At 42.6% G+C, this 19,012-nt stretch overlaps 1 protein-coding gene across 2 annotated transcripts in view; it reads left to right on the plus strand.

Annotated features, from left to right (window-relative positions):
• Window positions 1–3,687: 3,687 nt before the first annotated feature.
• Window positions 3,688–19,012, plus strand: part of PLEKHS1 (pleckstrin homology domain containing S1) — a 23,742-nt gene continuing 8,417 nt past the window's right edge. For both annotated transcript variants that reach the window (XM_029244904.1, XM_029244905.1), the window contains exons 1-8: window positions 3,688–3,863; window positions 7,213–7,259; window positions 12,923–13,011; window positions 13,123–13,229; window positions 13,552–13,686; window positions 15,279–15,354; window positions 16,242–16,358; window positions 18,136–18,261. In XM_029244904.1, the coding sequence (XP_029100737.1) occupies window positions 7,232–7,259; window positions 12,923–13,011; window positions 13,123–13,229; window positions 13,552–13,686; window positions 15,279–15,354; window positions 16,242–16,358; window positions 18,136–18,261 (678 nt within the window). In that variant the 5' untranslated portion in view covers window positions 3,688–3,863; window positions 7,213–7,231. The remainder of the gene's footprint in view (window positions 3,864–7,212; window positions 7,260–12,922; window positions 13,012–13,122; window positions 13,230–13,551; window positions 13,687–15,278; window positions 15,355–16,241; window positions 16,359–18,135; window positions 18,262–19,012) is intronic.

Genomic DNA, 19,012 nt, shown 5'->3' on the forward strand with positions numbered 1-19,012 from the left:
AGCCGAGAAAGTAATTTGGAAGTAAAGGAAAGAGAATTTCAACAAGGCTTCGCTAACTGCCATTGTCTCTTTTGAGCAAAACTCTGTGTCAGGCTACTCTGTGGACCAACAGCCAACCAGTGGAGGGCCAGCTCTAGGGTCACATGCTCGCCCCGATCCAAAGACCAGGCTGGCTCATTGCCTTCAACAGGGGGTTGAGGAATGGCAGTTTCAGCTAGCAAAGGTCACTGATCACAACAGACATGTGAAAGTATGAGGAAGCATCAAGAATCCCGAGGGCTTGAAAAGGCTGAAGAACAGGTTTGGTTGAAATGAGGAAATAGAAAAGGTAGAAGGATGGGAAGTTGCAGTCGGAAGGTAGGATACCAGCATCAAAGTGATCAAAGGCCAGACAGGGGGCTTCCCTGGTGGCGCAGTGGTTGAGAGTCCGCCTGCTGATGCAGGGGACACGGGTTCGTGCCCCGGTCCAGGAAGATCCCTCATGCCGTGGAGCGGCTGGGCCCGTGAGCCATGGTCACTGAGCCTGCACGTCCGGAGCCTGTGCTCTGCAACGGGAGAGGCCGCAACAGTGAGAGGCCCGCGTACTGCAAAAAAAAAAAAAAAAAAAAAGGCCAGACAGGGATGGGTAATTACAAGGTCCAAAGTGTGACCATGGGAGTGGTGTATGGAAGTGAAGTAGAGGTGTCACTGGAATATTAGAGTTCGTTGTGTCTGATCTCGCTGGCCACGTTATGAGCTCTCAAAAGACATTCATCTTTTCATTTATCTTTTGACCCATAATATAACACCTTGCATATAGTAGGCACACAATAAAGAAAGAATGGGGGGCTTCCCTGGTGGCGCAGTGGTTGAGAGTCCGCCTGCCGATGCAGGGGACACGGGTTCGTGCCCCGGTCTGGGAGGGTCCCATATGCCGCGGAGCGGCTGGGCCCGTGAGCCACGGCCGCTGAGCCTGCGCATCCGGAGCCTGTGCTCCGCAACGGAAGAGGCCGCAACAGTGAGAGGCCCGCGTACCGCAAAAAAAAAAAAAAAAAAAGAAAGAATGGGAGAGGCATTTAAGCTAGCTACTTGGGATGCAATGATCAGCAGAAGCAGACACAATACTAATAATCCTCATGGATTTTGCAGTCTTGTGGAGGGAGAGTCAGGCTTTAATCAAATAATCAGACAATCGAATATAAAATTATAAATGGGAAAATGTGTTCTGAAGTTAACACAGCACCATGATAATGTATCATGGGAGAATCTGACCTTGTCTGGGGGAGAGAGGGAATCACTGGGAAGTGATAGTTGAGTGAGATCTGAAGGATGAGTAGAAGTTAACCAGGTGAAGAGATGGGAGAAGAATGAATCAGAGAGAGGGAACAGTACATACACAGGTCAAGATGCCTAGAGGGCAGACAGTACAAGCGAGAGCTCTCAGAGGTGATCTTGGAGAGGGAGGCAGGGGCCAGGTGATGATGTCGGCAACAGATGCTCTCCATCTTACTGGTAACTGTACCTCAATTTTGTTCAGATGCTAAGGAAAAGAATCATGATTGGTCCAAGCCAGCCCAGGAAATCTCATTTCCTTTTGGCCAACAATGTCATTGCCATTGCCTCAAGGGCGTCATTATAATCAGAACTGAATGGGTACTTAGAGCTCCTCGACAAAGGGACAGCAATTGGGGTCATGAGGCCCAGAAAGCTGGCAACCTATGCAGTGTCACACAGGTGGTGGCAGAGCAGGCCAAGAGCCCAGACCAACCAATCCCAGCCCAGGATTCAACACACTAGAGGGTACAAAAGGGCGCGTGTAAGCTTATAGTCAAGACAGACTCGAGTTTTGATTTCTGGTGGTCACATACGAGCTGAATGACTTTGAGCAAGTTCTTTTTTCTCTCTAAATTTCAATTTCCTATTTTTGAAATTAAGGAATCACAATACTTATCCTGCAAAATTGTTGGGATTAACTAAGATAGTATATGTAAAAGAAAAATTCCCAACAAATGTTAGGTCATGTAATATAAACCATTCAGCTGTGTTTTGGTTAAGAGGCAGCAGAGCTAAAGAGCTGTTTCATGATACAGAAGGACAATTGGTAAAATCATGAAATAACTTACTTGATATTTCAAATGAACGGATGACTGCTCTTTTGCAATAGGCATTTCACTGATACATTGTTTACAGGTCACTGGAGATGGTAAAGGAAACTGTACTTGCATTTCATAGGTATGTTTACTTTTTACAAGCTTCGTATTTGGTGTCTGCTTGCCAATTTTTTATTTTCTACGTGGCATCTGCAGTACAAATAACTCTCATAAGCACTTGTAAGATATATTAAGCTTCTTCTTCAAGGAGCTTTGTAACACTAGTAGGAAAATATGACCAAAAAAGCCTAGAACAAGGTGGACTGGGTGGGTAGATGGCTGGTTGGATGCATGGATGGATGGATGGATGGATGGGAAGTCCCTCTGTCTGTCTAACTGGTTTATCGATAGCCTTTCCAAAGGAATACAGCCTTAAAGAAATTTTCTCTCTTCCCTTTTTTGGTTGCGTCCCTGGATTATTACATTGGGCTGTCTGTAGCTTTATAGTTCTGAGTAGGTGGAGATCAGCACAAGCTTTTCACGAACTCCTTAGAGCAATAACTTGTAATATCTGCTTAAAGACCAAATGTAAAGATACTAAAAACTATTTCCAGAGTAGTCAAAAGCTGGCCTTAAAGAATCATCCAAAGAAATACATTCCAAGAAATTATTTCTCCTAAATCAAGCAAAACCCATCCTGTGCAGGAAGTGAACAATAAAATAATCGTTTCTGCATACCTGAAGTCCATCTAAGTTTGCTGAATAAAGGAACCAATAATACTTGTACCTTCCATAAGGTGCCAAAGGGAGAAGCAGAGAAATAACCTTTGTTGAATGCTTACCATAGGCTTTTTATGGTGAAATCTTACTTAATCTTTAAACAGATCCTGTGAGGTCAGTGTTCCACCCCATTTTTCAGATGAGGAAGCAGACTCAGAAAATTGAAATAACTAGCTAAAACCACTCGGTGAATACCGGGCAGAGCTGATTCAAGTCCAGTCACATGAGTGAAAACAAAGATTACAGTTATGTTCTTTCACTTCTAAAGGTGCTGTAAGAAGTTTAATTCATTTGCCACTTCCTCTTTCTCCAAAGAACAATTTAATATAAAGGAAAATATACCTAAGGCCCTTCGGTGGTTAGATATCACTGAGAATGACCATTCATGGCAGCCTGCTTATTTCTAAGAGTTGGTGGTGGCTGTGCAGGATGCTCAGGAGGGCCTGCCCAGTGCTACCCTGTTGACCACTCCATCGTGGAGAAATAAGCAGGTCTTCCAGAGACCCTTGGCATGTGCAAATGTGTTAGAGAAGTCGGGTTTTATTTCCTCATCTGGCACAAAGAAACCCTTCCTAACTTCCCCAGGAGGACACTGGGAGGATATGGACGGGTGGGAAGCAGAGGAATTGTTTCAATGGCAGTCCTTGCAGGAGGTCAAGACTGGGCTGGCACTGTTTTCCATAAGAGTCATTGTGTTCATGGTCCAGAGTCTGGCAGGAGTTTTATTTGTTTGCTTTTATTTTGTTATTAGACACCTGGAATGCCTGGGGCAGCTCTGTGCCAAACCACAAGGAGAATGAAAGCCCAGGACTTCCCTTGGGTCACCAGCTTCCTTGAGCTTGGATTAAGAGTAAAATCTTCCCGAAGATAGAGGTTTGGGAATTTCCCATTGACTCACATTTCAGAAAAAGCTTGTACTTAATCCTCAGAGCTCAGAGCGAGCCGGGGTGAGTTCAGGAGACACAAGGACAGGACACTTCGCTGAGAGCCGAACCAGTGACCACCTGGCTTCCAGTAAGTACTGCTTGACGTGACTGGTTGGGGTTCTCAAGACTGCTGATCTGGAAGCTTAACCGAACAAAATCACTGTTACAGGCTCTCTCTTCATAACCTTCTTGGGCTGCACAGAGGGAAATAGGACCTCTTGGTATCACATTCATCAGATTTCATTACAATGAACAGATTAGGCAATAAGACTGGATGCTGTCTCCTGAACAAGATCAAAGAGTTAAATCTGAAAGGCTGTTTTATTTGGAGGCAATGACAAGAAATGAAAGCCAAACTCTGAACAGATTTAATTCTTTTTTCTCAGGTGAAAGGAAGAGCAAAGTAGTTCAGACACCAGCTCTCAAGTTAGGACGCTGGCTCTGCTTCTTTTTAGTTATGTGATCAAAGGCAAATTACTTAATCTTTCTGGTAACAGTTTCTTATCTGTAAAATGGGTACTGTATCACTGTAAGAATAATGTAAACGTTATAGTATTGTTATATCTCATGGCTATGTTGAGTCTCACTAGATTTCATATATGTAATATATGATATTAAAACTTTGCTTACATTATATAAGCAAAATTTATATAATAGATTTCATATGTATGAATATAGTAGATTTCATATATATGTATACATATACTGAATTTCATAAAAATAATTTGAAATTGATATAGATCATAGGCAATATATATTATGTGAAATCCAGAATATGTATACATATATGTGAAATCCTTTATATACATATATATATCTGAAATCTATTACACAGATTTTGTTTAGAAGTGCTTGGAATGTATGAAGTACTCAATACATGCTAGTCATTATGAAACAATCATAGAATCATAGACTATCCGAACTGAACATGACCCAACAAGTCACACTTGTCAAGCACCTATAAAATGCTCTTCGCCATATTATTTCAAGTGATGCTGACAGCAATCCTATGAGGGTGGTGATATTACCACTTCCATTTTATAGATGAAGGAACACAGGTGTAGAGAGGTGCGATAATGTACCCAAGATCACCTGTCATAACTGATGGAGATGAATCTGGTTTCCAGAGTTAATACTCTAAAACTGCCGTCTCATTTTACAGTGGGTAAAAAAATACCACCATTTAAAAAAAGCAGGAAGAGTGGTCCCTACATGAGACTTTGGGGCCCTTCACAGACATTGGAAGGCCAGAAACGTCCTCCAGAGCTCTCCTTGCCGCCCACGGTGTGCAGGGAGCATGGATGTGGGTGGGAGCGTGGAGCGGCGTGGGGCTCTGCACAAGTCACCTCACTCGTCCTCTCGCAAACGCAGTTTTCCATGCGTAAAACGAGCTGTCTCCCAGGACAGTTCTGCGACACCAAAGCAGTCATGTGAGCAAACACATTTTACAAACTGTAAAGGCTTAACAAAGAATTATTCTATCAAGAAAAAGAATGATTTGGGGCTTTTAAACAAACAGAGCTTGCAGTAAAAACACTGCTTTAAAATATGTTCCCCTCAAAGCGGTGGGGGGGGTGGTGGGATGAACTGGGCGATTGGGATTGACATGTATCCTCTGATGTGTATAAAATGGATGACTAATAAGGACCTGCTGTATAAAGAATAAATAAAATAAAATTCAAATATTAAAAAAAAAAAAGTTCCCCTCAGCTAGTCTCTCCTGCACAGTCCTGCAATCTCACCTTTGAACTCCATCGCTCACTAGGCTAAATGCCCTGTGGGAAAGGTGGTCAAGTCCCACATGCAGGGATGAGGGGAAAGGCGATGGGCTGAGAACCACTGGCCCCCAATTCTGCTTCAGGCAGTGAAATCCCTACAACTGGAAAGAACCGCAGGGATCTAAAGCAAAACCTCAGGGGTAAATTTTTTTTACTGTCCATGGTTGGCAAATTTTTAGGTGGGTTCTATTCCTTTTCCTTGTACAGAAATGCTCTTCCAGGGAACAGAAGGCTTTGGTCTCAGTGGCCTGGTGCCTTCACCAAGTATTACAGCCCATTGCACAGAGCTAAGCATGGCCCTTACGCCAGGGGAGGGCTGAGGGCACCAGAGATCCTACATATGCCTTAAGATCCCCCAGGGACCTGTTTGTTACTTCACTTGTTATCTGTTTGTTATTTGTTCAAATAATCACTATCGTTATTATACAGAGATGCCTCAACAGAGAAAACCATTTTTTAGTTAGGGAATGTGTGAGTTGTAGGTCCAGGAAAACCCCACTTGTCTTCAGAGGGTTCCCATGTGCCTTTCACAAATCACCAAAAGTATGCTTTGAGATCTTGCAGTCTTAACCTTAAGACTTTCATCTCTGTTTACTATATATATGTACACAAATAGTATATGTATACATGTATATAGTATACTATATGCGCATGTATATATATATATATATATATACACATATGCACACACACACACTATAGTATAGTATATGTATATTGTATACTATATGCAATATACATATATATTTCAGGAATTTCCTTTGAGTCATTTATGCCCTGGGAGGAAATAGTGGGTTTATGCTGGAGAAAGGGAGACCTCAGGAGAGGAGGAATGACATCATGCCAACTGCATGGTAAAGAGCCCTTTGCCTCTTCCCATTTCCTGGGACTGCCCTGGGACTGCCCTAGCACAGCCCTGTTCAGTGTTTCCTCCTATTCTGAGAGTCTGATTCAAGGTAAAACTTGGTCACCAATACATTCCCGTTTCAGAGATCTCACCTGCCCCGTGGTCTCTTACCCTGTGGGATTCCTCTCCTCGCAGGGCCCCGTGTCAATCATGGGATTGCCAGCAGATCTGTGCAGGAAAGGACTTGACCTCTAGAGTCAGTTTGACCATGTCAGCCTCAGCCCCCAGCGCTGGGCAGCCCTGGGAACGGGGCACACAGGCAGTGGAGGCAGTTTACGGATAGGGGTATGCCCTGGTCCTTGCTCTAAGGTTTCCCTCTGGAGAAAATGAGTACCTGGCATGGAGGAGGGCTTATCTTGGGCTTCTTTTTGGCCAGAAATGCTTTCTCAGCTGCAGTTCGTCCATAGCATGCTGCCCTCTGCCCTGTTCTCGTCTCTGTTCCTTGGTGGTGTTGCTATCCCCAGGGGCTGTCTTGTCAGAGCCACTTATGAAGCAGGAGCAGAGGAAGTCCAGGGAAGATGCTCCTTTGGTCATCCTAGCAACACCTCCACAGAACGGGCACTTGGTGAACACGGGCTGCTCGGGTGGGTCCTCATTACCATGGCTACTATCAACCTCAAGGGCAGAATGGGGAGAGGGGAGACGATAAGCCATCTGACCAACGTTGGGAGCACCATCCTGACGCTTGGTGATTGAGTGGCTAAGCCTATACCTTTGTTTGGGGACTAACGCTTAACCCTTCTTTTTGACAGGCGAGAACAGGCAGCCATAATGGAACCCAAACCTCGGAAGAGTTCAGGTACCCAAGGGACATATTCTCGGAAGGAAAAAACTCTATTGAAAATAATGATCCATTCCCGTCAAACTAACCAGGATACAGGAGATGGTTTTAGTAAGGATAATGGGTGGCACTTCTGCGACAATTATTCTTGGTGTGGAGAACGTAGCGGAGGCTATTAGATTCAGCTGATTATTTTGTAAGCGCTCACTTATCTAGAAATTCGGCATTTTCTGATTTTCATGGACCAAATGTTCCATTTGTTGCTGGGAGATGGTACTAACAGCAAACTATAGCCCAGAAAAGACTGGAGACTATTTCCTTAATTTTATATGAAATTCTCACTTGGAGACACTGCCAAAATTGTTATCAGGGCTTATTATGAGGATAGGTCAAGGGGTATTATTCAGATGTTCCTGCTTCATGCTCACATGCCTTGCTGTAGTTGATCAGTCCGAAGTTTAGGATGAACTAACTTAAAAATCAAACTATCTGATTCAATTCCAAAATGAGTATTTTTGAATATTTATTCAAAGCACCTATTATTAGTAAGTCACCGTGCTTCGTATTGCAGACGATGTACAGGTTAATTAAGAATAGTCATTCTCTCAATGATTTTGTCATTTCATTGGGATATTAAGATAAACACATTCCAGTAGCTGTATTGGGAAGTTAAGATAGGCACATATGATCAGGCTATGATAGGTAAGTGCAAAATTCTGTAGAGTCTGAAGGGAAAAAAAGCACACGCGTCATTGAGCTGGCCCCTAAAGGCTGTATAGGGTTTTAAAAGAGATTGGGAAAGAGAGCACATCTCAGCAGAAAGGGATGGCATGACCGAAAGCAATGAAGTGGGTTCGAGGCAGGTTGTGTTCAAGGAGAATGTGGCTGTAAAATAGGAAGGACGGGGGGAGAACAGGAAAGTGGTGCTGTATGGTGCCGGATATTGACCTCATATAACCGGCAACGCTTGAAGCATTTCAGCACGGAAGTGGTGTCATCAGATTTGCTTTTTGGATTGCTCATATTTTTAGAAAAATAGCTTTATTGTGGTATAATTGACATACAATCAACTGCACATATTTAAAATGAACAACTTGATAAGGTTGTGTGTATGTGCCTGGGAAACGGTCACCACAGCGGGATAGTAATCACAGGCATCACTCCCAAAAGTCTTCTTGTGCCTGTTTATAATCCTTCCCTCCAGCACCCAATCCCACTCCCCGTTGTTCTGCTTTCTGTCACTCTAAGTTCGTTTGCATTTACTAGAGTTCATATAAATGGAATCATACTGTATGAACTCTTGTCTGGTTTCTTTCACTCAACATAATTCTTTTGAGATTCATCTATGTTGTTACATATATCAAGAGTTTTTGGTTTAGATAGTCAATTGAATTTTTTTTTAATTAATTAATTAATTTATTTTTGCTGTGTTGGGTCTTCGTTTCTGTGCGAGGGCTTTCTCTAGTTGTGGCAAGCAGGGGCCACTCTTCATCACGGTGCGCCGGCCTCTTCGCTATCGCAGCCTCTCTTGTTGCGGAGCACAGGTTCCAGACGTGCAGGCTCAGTAGTTGTGGCTCACGGGCCCAGTTGCTCCGCGGCATGTGGGATCTTCCCAGACCAGGGCTCGAACCCGTGTCCCCTGCATTAGCAGGCAGATTCTCAACCACTGCGCCACCAGGGAGGCCCCGTCAATTGAATTTTTATGTCTTAAATAGTCAGATAAAAATTTCACATATTTATCCTTGCAGTTACCACTTCAGCATTCTTCATTCATTTGTATAAATTCAGATTTCCATCTGGCATCATTTCTTCCACCTGAAGGATTTCCTTTAACATTTCTTCTAATGCAGGCCTCCTGATGCTGAATTCTTTCAGCTTTTGCATGTCTGAAAATGTCTTGAAACTGCCTTCGTTTTTGAAATTTATGTTTGCTGCCTATAGAATTCTAAAATGACACTATTTTCCTTTCAGTACTTTAAATACGTTGTTCCACTGGGTTTTGATGTTGTTGTTTTGCTTGCGTTGTTTCTGATGAGAAATCTAATGTCACCCTTATTTTTTCTTCTGTATGCATTATCTCTTTTTTCCCTGACAGTTTTTAAGGTTTTTCTTCATCACTGATTTTGAGCAATTTGGCTATGATGTTCCTTGTTAGAGTTTTCTTCCTATATTTTGTGTTTGGGGTGCCTGACCTGCTGAGATTTCTGAGATAGTTTTCTTTAAATTTGTAAAATTTTCAGCATTATTTCATCAAATATTTTTTTCTGTCTCCCTCCCCCACTTCAGGGAATCCAGTGACCTGAAACTTGAAATTGTCCCACGATGCACCCGTGCTCTTTTGTGTTTGGGGTTCTTTTTTCACTCTCCATTTGTTTTAGTCCCATTAATCCCATCCAGTGTTGTTGTTGTTTTTCTGAGACATTGTGGTTTTCATCTCTAGAAGTTCACTTTGGATCTTTATTATATCTTCTATATCTCTAACTTCCTGAATGTATAAAATACAGTTGATAATAACTGTTTTAATGAACTTCTCTGTTAATTCTAACATCTGTGTCAGTTTTAGGCCAGTTTTGAAGGATTGATGATTATCCACGTTATGGGTCATGCTTTCCTGTCTCTTTGCATGCCAGGTAACTTTTGATTGGTTGCCAGACCTTGCAAATTTTACCTTGTTGGGTGCTGGATATTTTTGTATTTCTATGAATCTTGAACTTTTTTCTGGGATGCAGTTAACTTCCTTGGAAACAATTTGATCCTTTTAAGACTTGCTCTTATGATTTGTTAGGTCTGGAGCAGTCCTCAGCCCAGAGCTAATTATTGCCCACTACTGAGGCAAGACCTTCCTGAGTACTCTACCCAGTCCCCCATCAATGATCATTTTTGCCAGTTTGGCTGGACGGAACTGGCACTTTTTCTGGCCCAGTGAGCACTGGGCACTCTTCCCTCTAACTTTTTCTGATGGTTCATTCTCTGGCCTTGGGTAGTTTCCCCACACACGTATACTGATCAGTATTCTTGAATACTTGAGGGGGACCCTGTGACTGTCTCTGGGATTCTCCCTCTGTGCGGCTCTTCCCTCTGTCCTATGAGCTCTAGCTGCCTTGATCTCCCTGAACTCTCAGCTCTGTTTCCTCCGCTCAGGGGTCCACCTGGCTCACCTCAGTTCCCCTTTCCTGTGCTGTGGACTGGAAACTCCGCCAAGGAAATTGTAGGGCTCACCAAGTTTGTTTCCTATCTCTTAGGGATCCATGACTTTTATTGCCTATGACTAGTGTCCTGAAAACAACTAATTTATATATTCTGTATTTTTTGTGTGTTTCAGACAGGAGAGTAAATCCAGTTCCTGTTATTTCATCTTTGCCCAAAGTACAAAATTGGCCAGATTTGGCATTTACTCTCAGGGCTATGTCAAGGATGGTTTTGAAGATGCCAAGAATGGAATTAGAGGGTCAATCTAGACAGTTACCAAAGCAGTATAGTCAAAAACATATGCAGGCCTTGAATTCATGTGACTTTAATGTATTGAAATGTATGAAGGTCTTGAAGGCAGTGGTGATAGAACAGAGAGATAGGGGTGGATCCAGGAAGTAAAATGGACATGACTGATGACTGACTGGACAGAAGGGTGATGGAAGGGTGAAAGTTTAAGAGGACTCTAAGTGTTCTAGGAGGGGAGGCTAGATAGATGTTGGTGCCACCAAGTGATCTAGGGCACCTGAGAGAAAAGGATGAGAGAAAGAAGTTTATGGGAAATCGAGGTGGAGATGTTCAGGGCCAAAAATGATCTATCCAAGGGTGAAAATACTGAGATTTTGTCCTAGAAGTTCCCCTAGAGACTGAATTTTGCTGATCACATCCCTGGTATGGTGTTTAGCATGTTTCTCTGTTTTCTGTATTTCCTACAAATTGGATCTAGAGGGTTGATGAGGTTGTTTCAGTGTTTTTTGGTCAAGGCTAATCCATGGATGGTGTTGTCCATTGCTTTTAAAATAAATGCGAACTGTACCATGGTCTAGTGTCTACCAGGTGCTGCAGGATTCATCTGCAGCCTCATCTTATACCACTCTTCCTCTCTTACTCACTCTGTTCTCTTACTCCACTCTGTCTCCTACTGGGGAGACAGCCTCTCGGTAGCTCTAGGGAACCGCTCTGAAGAGGTAGGGGGAAACCAGCTTATGTATGACTTTTGGCTAGAAAATACATTCAGTCAAGAATACATCTCAGTAGGGCTTCCCTGGTGCCGCAGTGGTTGAGAGTCCCCCTGCCGATGCAGGGGACACGGGTTCGTGCCCCGGTCCGGGAAGATCCCACATGCTGCGGAGCGGCTGGGCCCGTGAGCCATGGCCGCTGGGCCTGCGTGTCCGGAGCCTGTGCTCCGCAATGGGAGAGGCCGTAACAGTGAGAGGCCCGTGTACCGCAAAAAGAAAAAAAAAAAAAAAGAATACATCTCAGTAAAAGATTGCTGTTAGTCACAAAGAACAGATACCTCAAGTTAATGATTTTAGTGCTCATCTGTGTGCGGGAAGTTGCAAGGATTTGGATTCATTAAAATTCTTCCTGAAATACCTCTGACTATCTATGGGGACTGTTTTTCTAGATCACAGAGTGCCGCATCCTGCTTTTCATCCTGAATTCCTCTCAGGGTGCACTGTCGGTCAGGGACTGCAGTGGCTACGATGCTCTTGGCTTTCCTTTATTTTTCACCTCCATTTTACAAATGAGGAAACTGAAATTTAGTGATTCAAGGTGTTCTGTAAGTATTTGTTCAGTAAATAAATCTGTGAATTTGTCCAAAGCCACACAACCATTAAATAAAGGAGCTAAAACTTTTTGCTTTTGTTTCCTTCTGTTTTTCTCTTTCCTTTTTTCTTCCTTGGTGGGAAGAACGGGGGCAGCAGGCAGAGCTGCTGCAGAAGGAGGAGAGGCAGAGAAGGTGAGGACGGCTGGCTGAGAATTACTGGATACGAGCATAATGTCTCCATCAGCTGTAGTACCTAATCTTCATTCTGTTTTCACTTAATAAAGCAGCGCTAATTCTTTAGTAAAGGCTGTCTTTTACCAAACCATGGATGAACTAGAACTATAGCCTGGATGTAAAAGCAAAACCAAGGTCTTCTTTTTAAAATAAATTTTATTTTAGCAACATTAATTTTTTCTAGATAAGGAAAGTAGTGCATATTTCTTGCAGACCTTTTCAAAAATATAGAAAAAATCAAAACTGCCTATACATGTCCATCCTTACAGAGAAGCAATTAACATTTCGGAAAGCTCCTATTTAACCACTTTCCCACCTTATTTTCAATAGCAGGTGGTTTTGCTTTTGTTTGGTAAGTCCAAGGTCAAGGCAGAATTATCTTGCTGCTGCGGCTGGTGGTTCAACAGGAAGGGAGACAAATCTTTGCTCACATCTAGAGAGCCACCGGCATCCGGAGAGCCAGACAGGTGTGAGCTGAATTAAAGAGCTTCTAAATGTCATCTGAACAAAGGTCCCGACAGTGGATGAATAAGAATCACACACTTGGTCCTGGGTTTTTTGTTCTCCTGGCCTATTATAGATGTGTTTTTCCATAACTGAATAATGTGAAGACCTTTCCAGCGGTAAACAGTGTTCTCCAATTGAAGCAGTTCTTCTCAGAAATTTATAGGGAACAGACTGAGTCCTGTTCACTTTCTTTTATTAGGCAAACAATTTACATTATATTATGAAAATGAAGTCTGCAAACAAGATTACTTTATTAAATCACCACCTCCTCAGCTTTTCTTCTCTGCAGTAAGTATTCACAAAGATTTAACAGGCCTCCCACCAGCCTCATGAGCATTTTTAAAATCCTTTCTCTTCCTTTGAGATTTAACTGAGATGCAAAATGTTTTCATTTTTCAGACCTCTTGGAAAAAGCGGCTTTTCATCCTGTCAAAGAGTGGGGAAAAGGGCTTTAGTCTTTCCTATTACAAAGACCATCATCACCGAGGTTCTATTGAAATTGATCAGTGCGTATCCAATCAAGAAAATGTTTATAATAACAAATACTAACGTGTTGCCTGCAAAATAGAAAAAAGATTAGAAAACGTTAATTTGTGGAACTAAGAGTCTAACTGAAATAGGAATTCTGAATTAAGTTTTCGGCTGAACAAAGTATTTTCAATCAGTGATAAACCAGATCTAAACTTATTTTCTAAAACTATTGGACAATTTTCAAAGTATTGATCAAACAGATCTAAAGTTTTATTCAATTTGAAACTTAATAAAAACCATTAGTCAATTTCTTCCTAATTTTGTATTTGCATCTGTTTAATACTTTATATCTAACAGAAGTTCCAGTATAGAAGTCGGCATCAGTAACCATGAAAAAATGCAATCTGTACAGAAGATGTTTAACTGCCATCATGACGAAGTGATGTCGATCAGGGCCACTAACAGGGAATACTTCCTCATTGGCTATGACAGGTAAGTAGTAAGATAACACAGGGTGTCTCCTGTATGCAAAATAAAAAACAAACAAATAAACAAAAACATTTTAAACCGGTACACAATAAACATGCCTTGACTGGAAACCCATGGCCACAACCTTAAACACCATCTTGGCAGTCTTTATTATGTGTTAAAATACCTTGACAAATCACAGTATTCATTTCCTAGGGCTGCCATAGCCATGTACCACAAACTGGGTGGCTTAGAACAACAGAAATTTGTTGTCTCACTGTCCTGGAGACTAGGAGTCTGAAATCAAGGTGTCGTAGGCCATGGTTCCTCTGAAGGTTCTAGAGAAGATCTGTTCCAGGCCTCTCTCCTAACTTCTGGTAGTTCCTTGGCTTGTGGCAGCAAACCTCCAGTCTTTACATGGCAATCTCCCTATGTGCACGTCTCTACGTCTAAATTTCTCCTTTTTATAAAGACACTAGTCATATTGGATTGGGACGCCCTTCTCCAGTCTGACCTCATCTTAACTAATCACGTCTGCAGCAACCTGACCTGACTTCCAAATAAGGTCACATTCTGAGGTACTGAGGATTGGGATTTCAACATGTGAATTTAGGCGGGGGACACAATTCAACCCATAACTGTCACCATCACCGCAGATACATTTTATGTACAAGAAACCAATACACTAACATCTACCCAAGGTACATATATTAGGGAGTGGCTATGCTAGTCCCTGAAGGAGTCTTCAGTTTTTAAGAGGGGCTCCTGGTGCTAGCGAAGATGGCAAATGGATTCTTTGTGGACGATTATCTGCTTGACAGAGAGGCTAAAGTTGGAGAAGGCAGCTGTACAGAGGAGGTGACAAATGCTCAAGCCCAAGTATCCATATGAAGAGATTTGATCTGCTGCAGATCAATCCCCAGGCGAAAACCTTTCTTTACAATTGTCTCGGGAGTCAATAGAAAGAAGATGTGATTTATATACATTTGTTCAAATACCTCCTTAAATACATGCATTCCCTAAAGGGAGGCACACCTAAATAGCTACACCAAATGGCGCTGACAGGTTAAGGGGCCACTTAAGAACACAAAAGAAATCCGTTTCAAAGCCAAAAGCTCCAAACCCTGTGATTATACTGTTACTTTCCACTTTTCTTCCCATTTCTCTGAGCTTTGCTCACAGAGGTGGCATGAGGGTTAATTCTGGTGTGTTAGCATGGAGGTGGTAAGGATCCAAGGGTGGGGGGGGGTGCATTTAAGCCACTCAAGAAAAAGATCCTGGGGCTTCCCTGGTGGCGCGGTGGTTGGGAGTCCGCCTGCCGATGCAGGGGACACTGGTTCGTGCCCCGGTCCGGGAGGATCCCACATGCCGCGGAGAGGCTGGGCCCGTGAGCCATGGCCGCTGAGCCTGCGCGTCCGGAGCCTGTGCTCCGCAACGGGAGAGGCCACAACAGTGAGAGGCCCGCGTACAGCGAAAAAAAAAGAAAAAGATCCTTATTTCCCTGGTACCTACCCCATTGCCTGTCCAATCTTAATAAAAGAATCCCCCTCCGGTTCAAAATGAGCGCAGGCGCCGTTGTTGCCACATGCCGGCTGAAAGTTTATTCCTATCAACAGGGAGAAGATTAAAGACTGGGTCTCTTTCTTGTCATCACTCTGCCGGAATATAAAAGCAGCACGCCAGAATACAGGGGTAACTATTTCACTGATAAAATAGCGGGTCACCCGAACAAAGCCCTCTTTCACAAGGAAACAATGTGAGCTATTTTTTTCCCCCTCCTTAGCAACTGGCATTAATACAAGGAATAAATAAGTGAGAAAATGTACATCCTTGTTATTTTTATGACTAACAATAGAAAAAAATTCTTTTGTGTTTTGCAAGAGAGCTAAAATACAGACACTTCAAATTTTCATTATTGGAGTAGGAGGAGTGAAAGCTAACTGTGGCATTTTTTAATAGTAGCTGAAACTACAGTATTTTCCATCATTGTTATTCAAGGTACATAACAGCTACCTTTGGAATGACTAAGTCCAGGGTGGTTTCTAAAAAACATGCTTTTTACCTATCTTATATTTTCAATATAAGGTTTCTTTGATGTAAGTGCCAGAAATTTTAACTTGTTTATTTACTTCATAAGAACCTTTGCTAATTTACCTAAGTCCTTTCTTAGGACAGACCTTTATAAATGAAACTTTGGCCTCTAGGTATCGTTTTGACATTGTTTCTAGATTGTTCCATGCTTACAACAAAAGCAGAGGCCAAGGAGAAGGGAAAGCAAAGTGTGTCTACAAGTACTCTAATGATTAGAGTGAAGGGGTGGGGTACAGAGGGACACAGCGTTGAAAAGACAGGTTGAGGGAAACTTAGAGCATCTCTGAAGGCCAGGCTGGGAGTCCTCAAGGGTTTTGGAACAGGAGAGACACAAGACCAGCTCTTGTCTAAACGGGAGAATGCTGGCCAGCAGTATAAATGTTAGTGGTCAAAGATTGGAAGCAGAGAGCCCCATGACCAGGCTGTTGCTTCATTCTAGACAAGAGATCAATCATGCCCTGATTCCAATATTCCTTTTTGATAAGCAGGAGAAACTCTCATTTGGTGATAGAAGGCCCTATTCAGACCCCATCCCTCTCCTTGGTCCTTCCTGCACACCGGAGGCTGTCAGCACGACCACAGCAAGAAAAAGTCTTCCAGACATGGTAATCGGACTTACCTCTCTTAGGACGCCCTGCCTGGGAGCCAGCTGATGCTTCAGAAGTCAATGTATTTGACATCTTCCTCAAAGCCTAATCCACCAAAGAATGATTCTTAGTCCTATGATCTATCCTATATTTAGTCTGTTTCCCCTACCATCATGAGCCTTACTGCTTGCCCTGCCTACATCTAAATGTATTCATTCATTTTGGATGCTCTTTGATATGCATCCAGGTACATCGGGTATGTTGGTTGGAGATCCCCCCAGCTAAACAAAAGCCTGGATGGTAGCCTTTTCCCTCCTTTCACCAACAGGGCAAAGATTACTTCTGTAAAAAAAATTCCCCGAACACCACTTGACCATCTGTAGTCCTGAGGCAAAATCAGAGTTCTTATTATTTCCTATATTTACCCAAATCAGTCTTGCTTCTCCGTGTGTGTGTGTGTGACTTCATTTCTAATGAAGTCCATTGGAGGAAAAAAAAAATAATACATTTGCCCCTTGAAAATGATTTGTAATTGTGCTTTCAGCTCTCTTGGATTTGCAATCTTCCCAATTCTGGATATTATTAATGAACAGGCTGAGTGGTTTTTTTCTTCTGCCATGGATGCTATTTTGTCCCTTAGAGATGTAACCACTGACTTTGCCTTTTCCCTGGGTACCAGGCACATCTTAATAGGGCATAGCCTCCTGTTTTATCTAGCTGGAAGCTCTCCAACTATTTTAAAAGCCTTATGTAGCATATCAAATGCACCAGGCCAAACACTTCATTTGGTACTTGTAGGAAAGGTGGTAGGAAATGGGGTTGAGAAAGATAACTCTTTTCAGTAAATGCCTCTAGCTTTTCACTCCTGTACCCCTTCTCCCTAGAGATAATATTATTGGTCATTTTGCCTTTTCATACTATGTATTCCAATCCAGTGATTTTCCAATCAGCTTCAGTTAAGAGAACCACCTACCTTGTTGGGAGTTGTTGTTGCTGTTTCTAAAATAAAATGGGAACCCTTCCTCATCCCAGACTCAGCATGACCTGGCTTCGTGAACTTGGAGCTAGAAAAACGGACACAACTTAAATACATCTTTTTTTTTTTTTAATCACTTTCTTTCAAGGACTTCCTAGAGAACATTCAGGGTTTTTTCAACACCCCCCCCCCCCCACGCTTGCTCTAAGGCATTGTACTTGGAAGAACTGAATTGTACTTATAACAATTTTCCTGCCAGGCAAAGCAGCTACTTTGTACTGTCCTGTATCTATTAGAGAGGGAAGCAGTAATTGGTTGAACCTAGATCACCTTGAAGCCTGCAATTCATACTATCACATGATCGATGCTACAAAATTGCATTGCTATGGAAACAGTAGAATTATATACGCAGAACACAAAAGAGGAACACTGAGCGGAAAGGGAAAAGATGCAGTGCCTTGACCCTGGGCTAATTAGCTTCTCAGATGGCACTGAATGAAAACTAGAAAAAGATGAGGGTGGAGGATTCAGTGGCGGACCTTAGAACACCATCCACCGGAGAGAATTACTTGTTCTGAGTTACAGGACCCAATAATAGAGAAAAACCTGAAAGATGGGCTTATATTTTTATATCAGTGGTGACCCAGACTCAAGAAGCAAGTTCAAGTTGTGTGGGCTTCTAGATGTAACCTTGGAAGATCCTCGGATGTTCTCAACCCAATTAATCGATTATGCCTTCTCCAGAAAACATGTGGCTTAATTCTGTCTCTTGCAAAGACAAAGAAAAAGCATTAACTCTGTCTTCATCTCTTTATTCAGCATTTAATGGAAAAAAGGTCTTCAGGACTCAGAGAAGCTCATCTACCGCATGCCTTCTTGTCAGAGACCGCTCAAGATACAGAAGAAGAGAGTCATTATATTAATCCTCGAAGTATTCTTTTAGAGGTAACCCCTTCTGTTTACTAATCATTTACTCCTTCTACAAATATTTACTGAGCCCCTGCCAGGCACTGTTTCTGAGGCATTAGGCTGGTTTCAGAATCAGACACAGGTGATGTGCTCACAGTGTTGACACTTTAATAGGAACCAACCATGATACGAGACAGAAAGGGCTCCATGCTGAAGAGAGATGCTCGTAAAATGCTCAGAGGGCATGAGGGGTGGTAGGCGGGGAAGCTGACTTCCAGACAGAGGCCAGGGAAAGTTCCATGGAATGACATTTGACCTTACATGATAGGCAAAATTTGGACTTGAGGGATTGATCTGGGGAGTCTTTCTGCATTCTAGGAAGAAATAATAATAATATGAGCAGAAACAACAATACCCTTGGGTGATAAATTGTGTGGCATATACCAACCAGTCTATTGATCATTTGGAATTCCCTACTGAGTGCCTTCTGTGTGCGAATCCTGTACTGTGCTAGGCATGGTGGCTACCAGAAAGGACCTGATATCACACCTGCCCTCAGTGCTCACAGTCTTACCAGTTACCACCTTACGATGCTCCACCAGAGGCATGGTCAAAGAGCTCTGGAAGCAAACAACAAGGTCCTACTGTATAGCACAGGGAACCATATTCAATATCCTGTGATATACCAAAATGGAAAAGAATATGAAAAAGAATGTGTGTGTGTGTGTGTGTGTGTGTATACACACACACACACACACATATACATATATATTGGGTTGGCCAAAAA

The sequence above is a fragment of the Monodon monoceros genome, unplaced genomic scaffold (genome assembly GCF_005190385.1).
Source record: "Monodon monoceros isolate NGI ecotype Baffin Bay Population unplaced genomic scaffold, NGI_Narwhal_1 Super_Scaffold_4, whole genome shotgun sequence".
Classification (NCBI taxonomy): Eukaryota; Metazoa; Chordata; class Mammalia; order Artiodactyla; family Monodontidae; genus Monodon; species Monodon monoceros.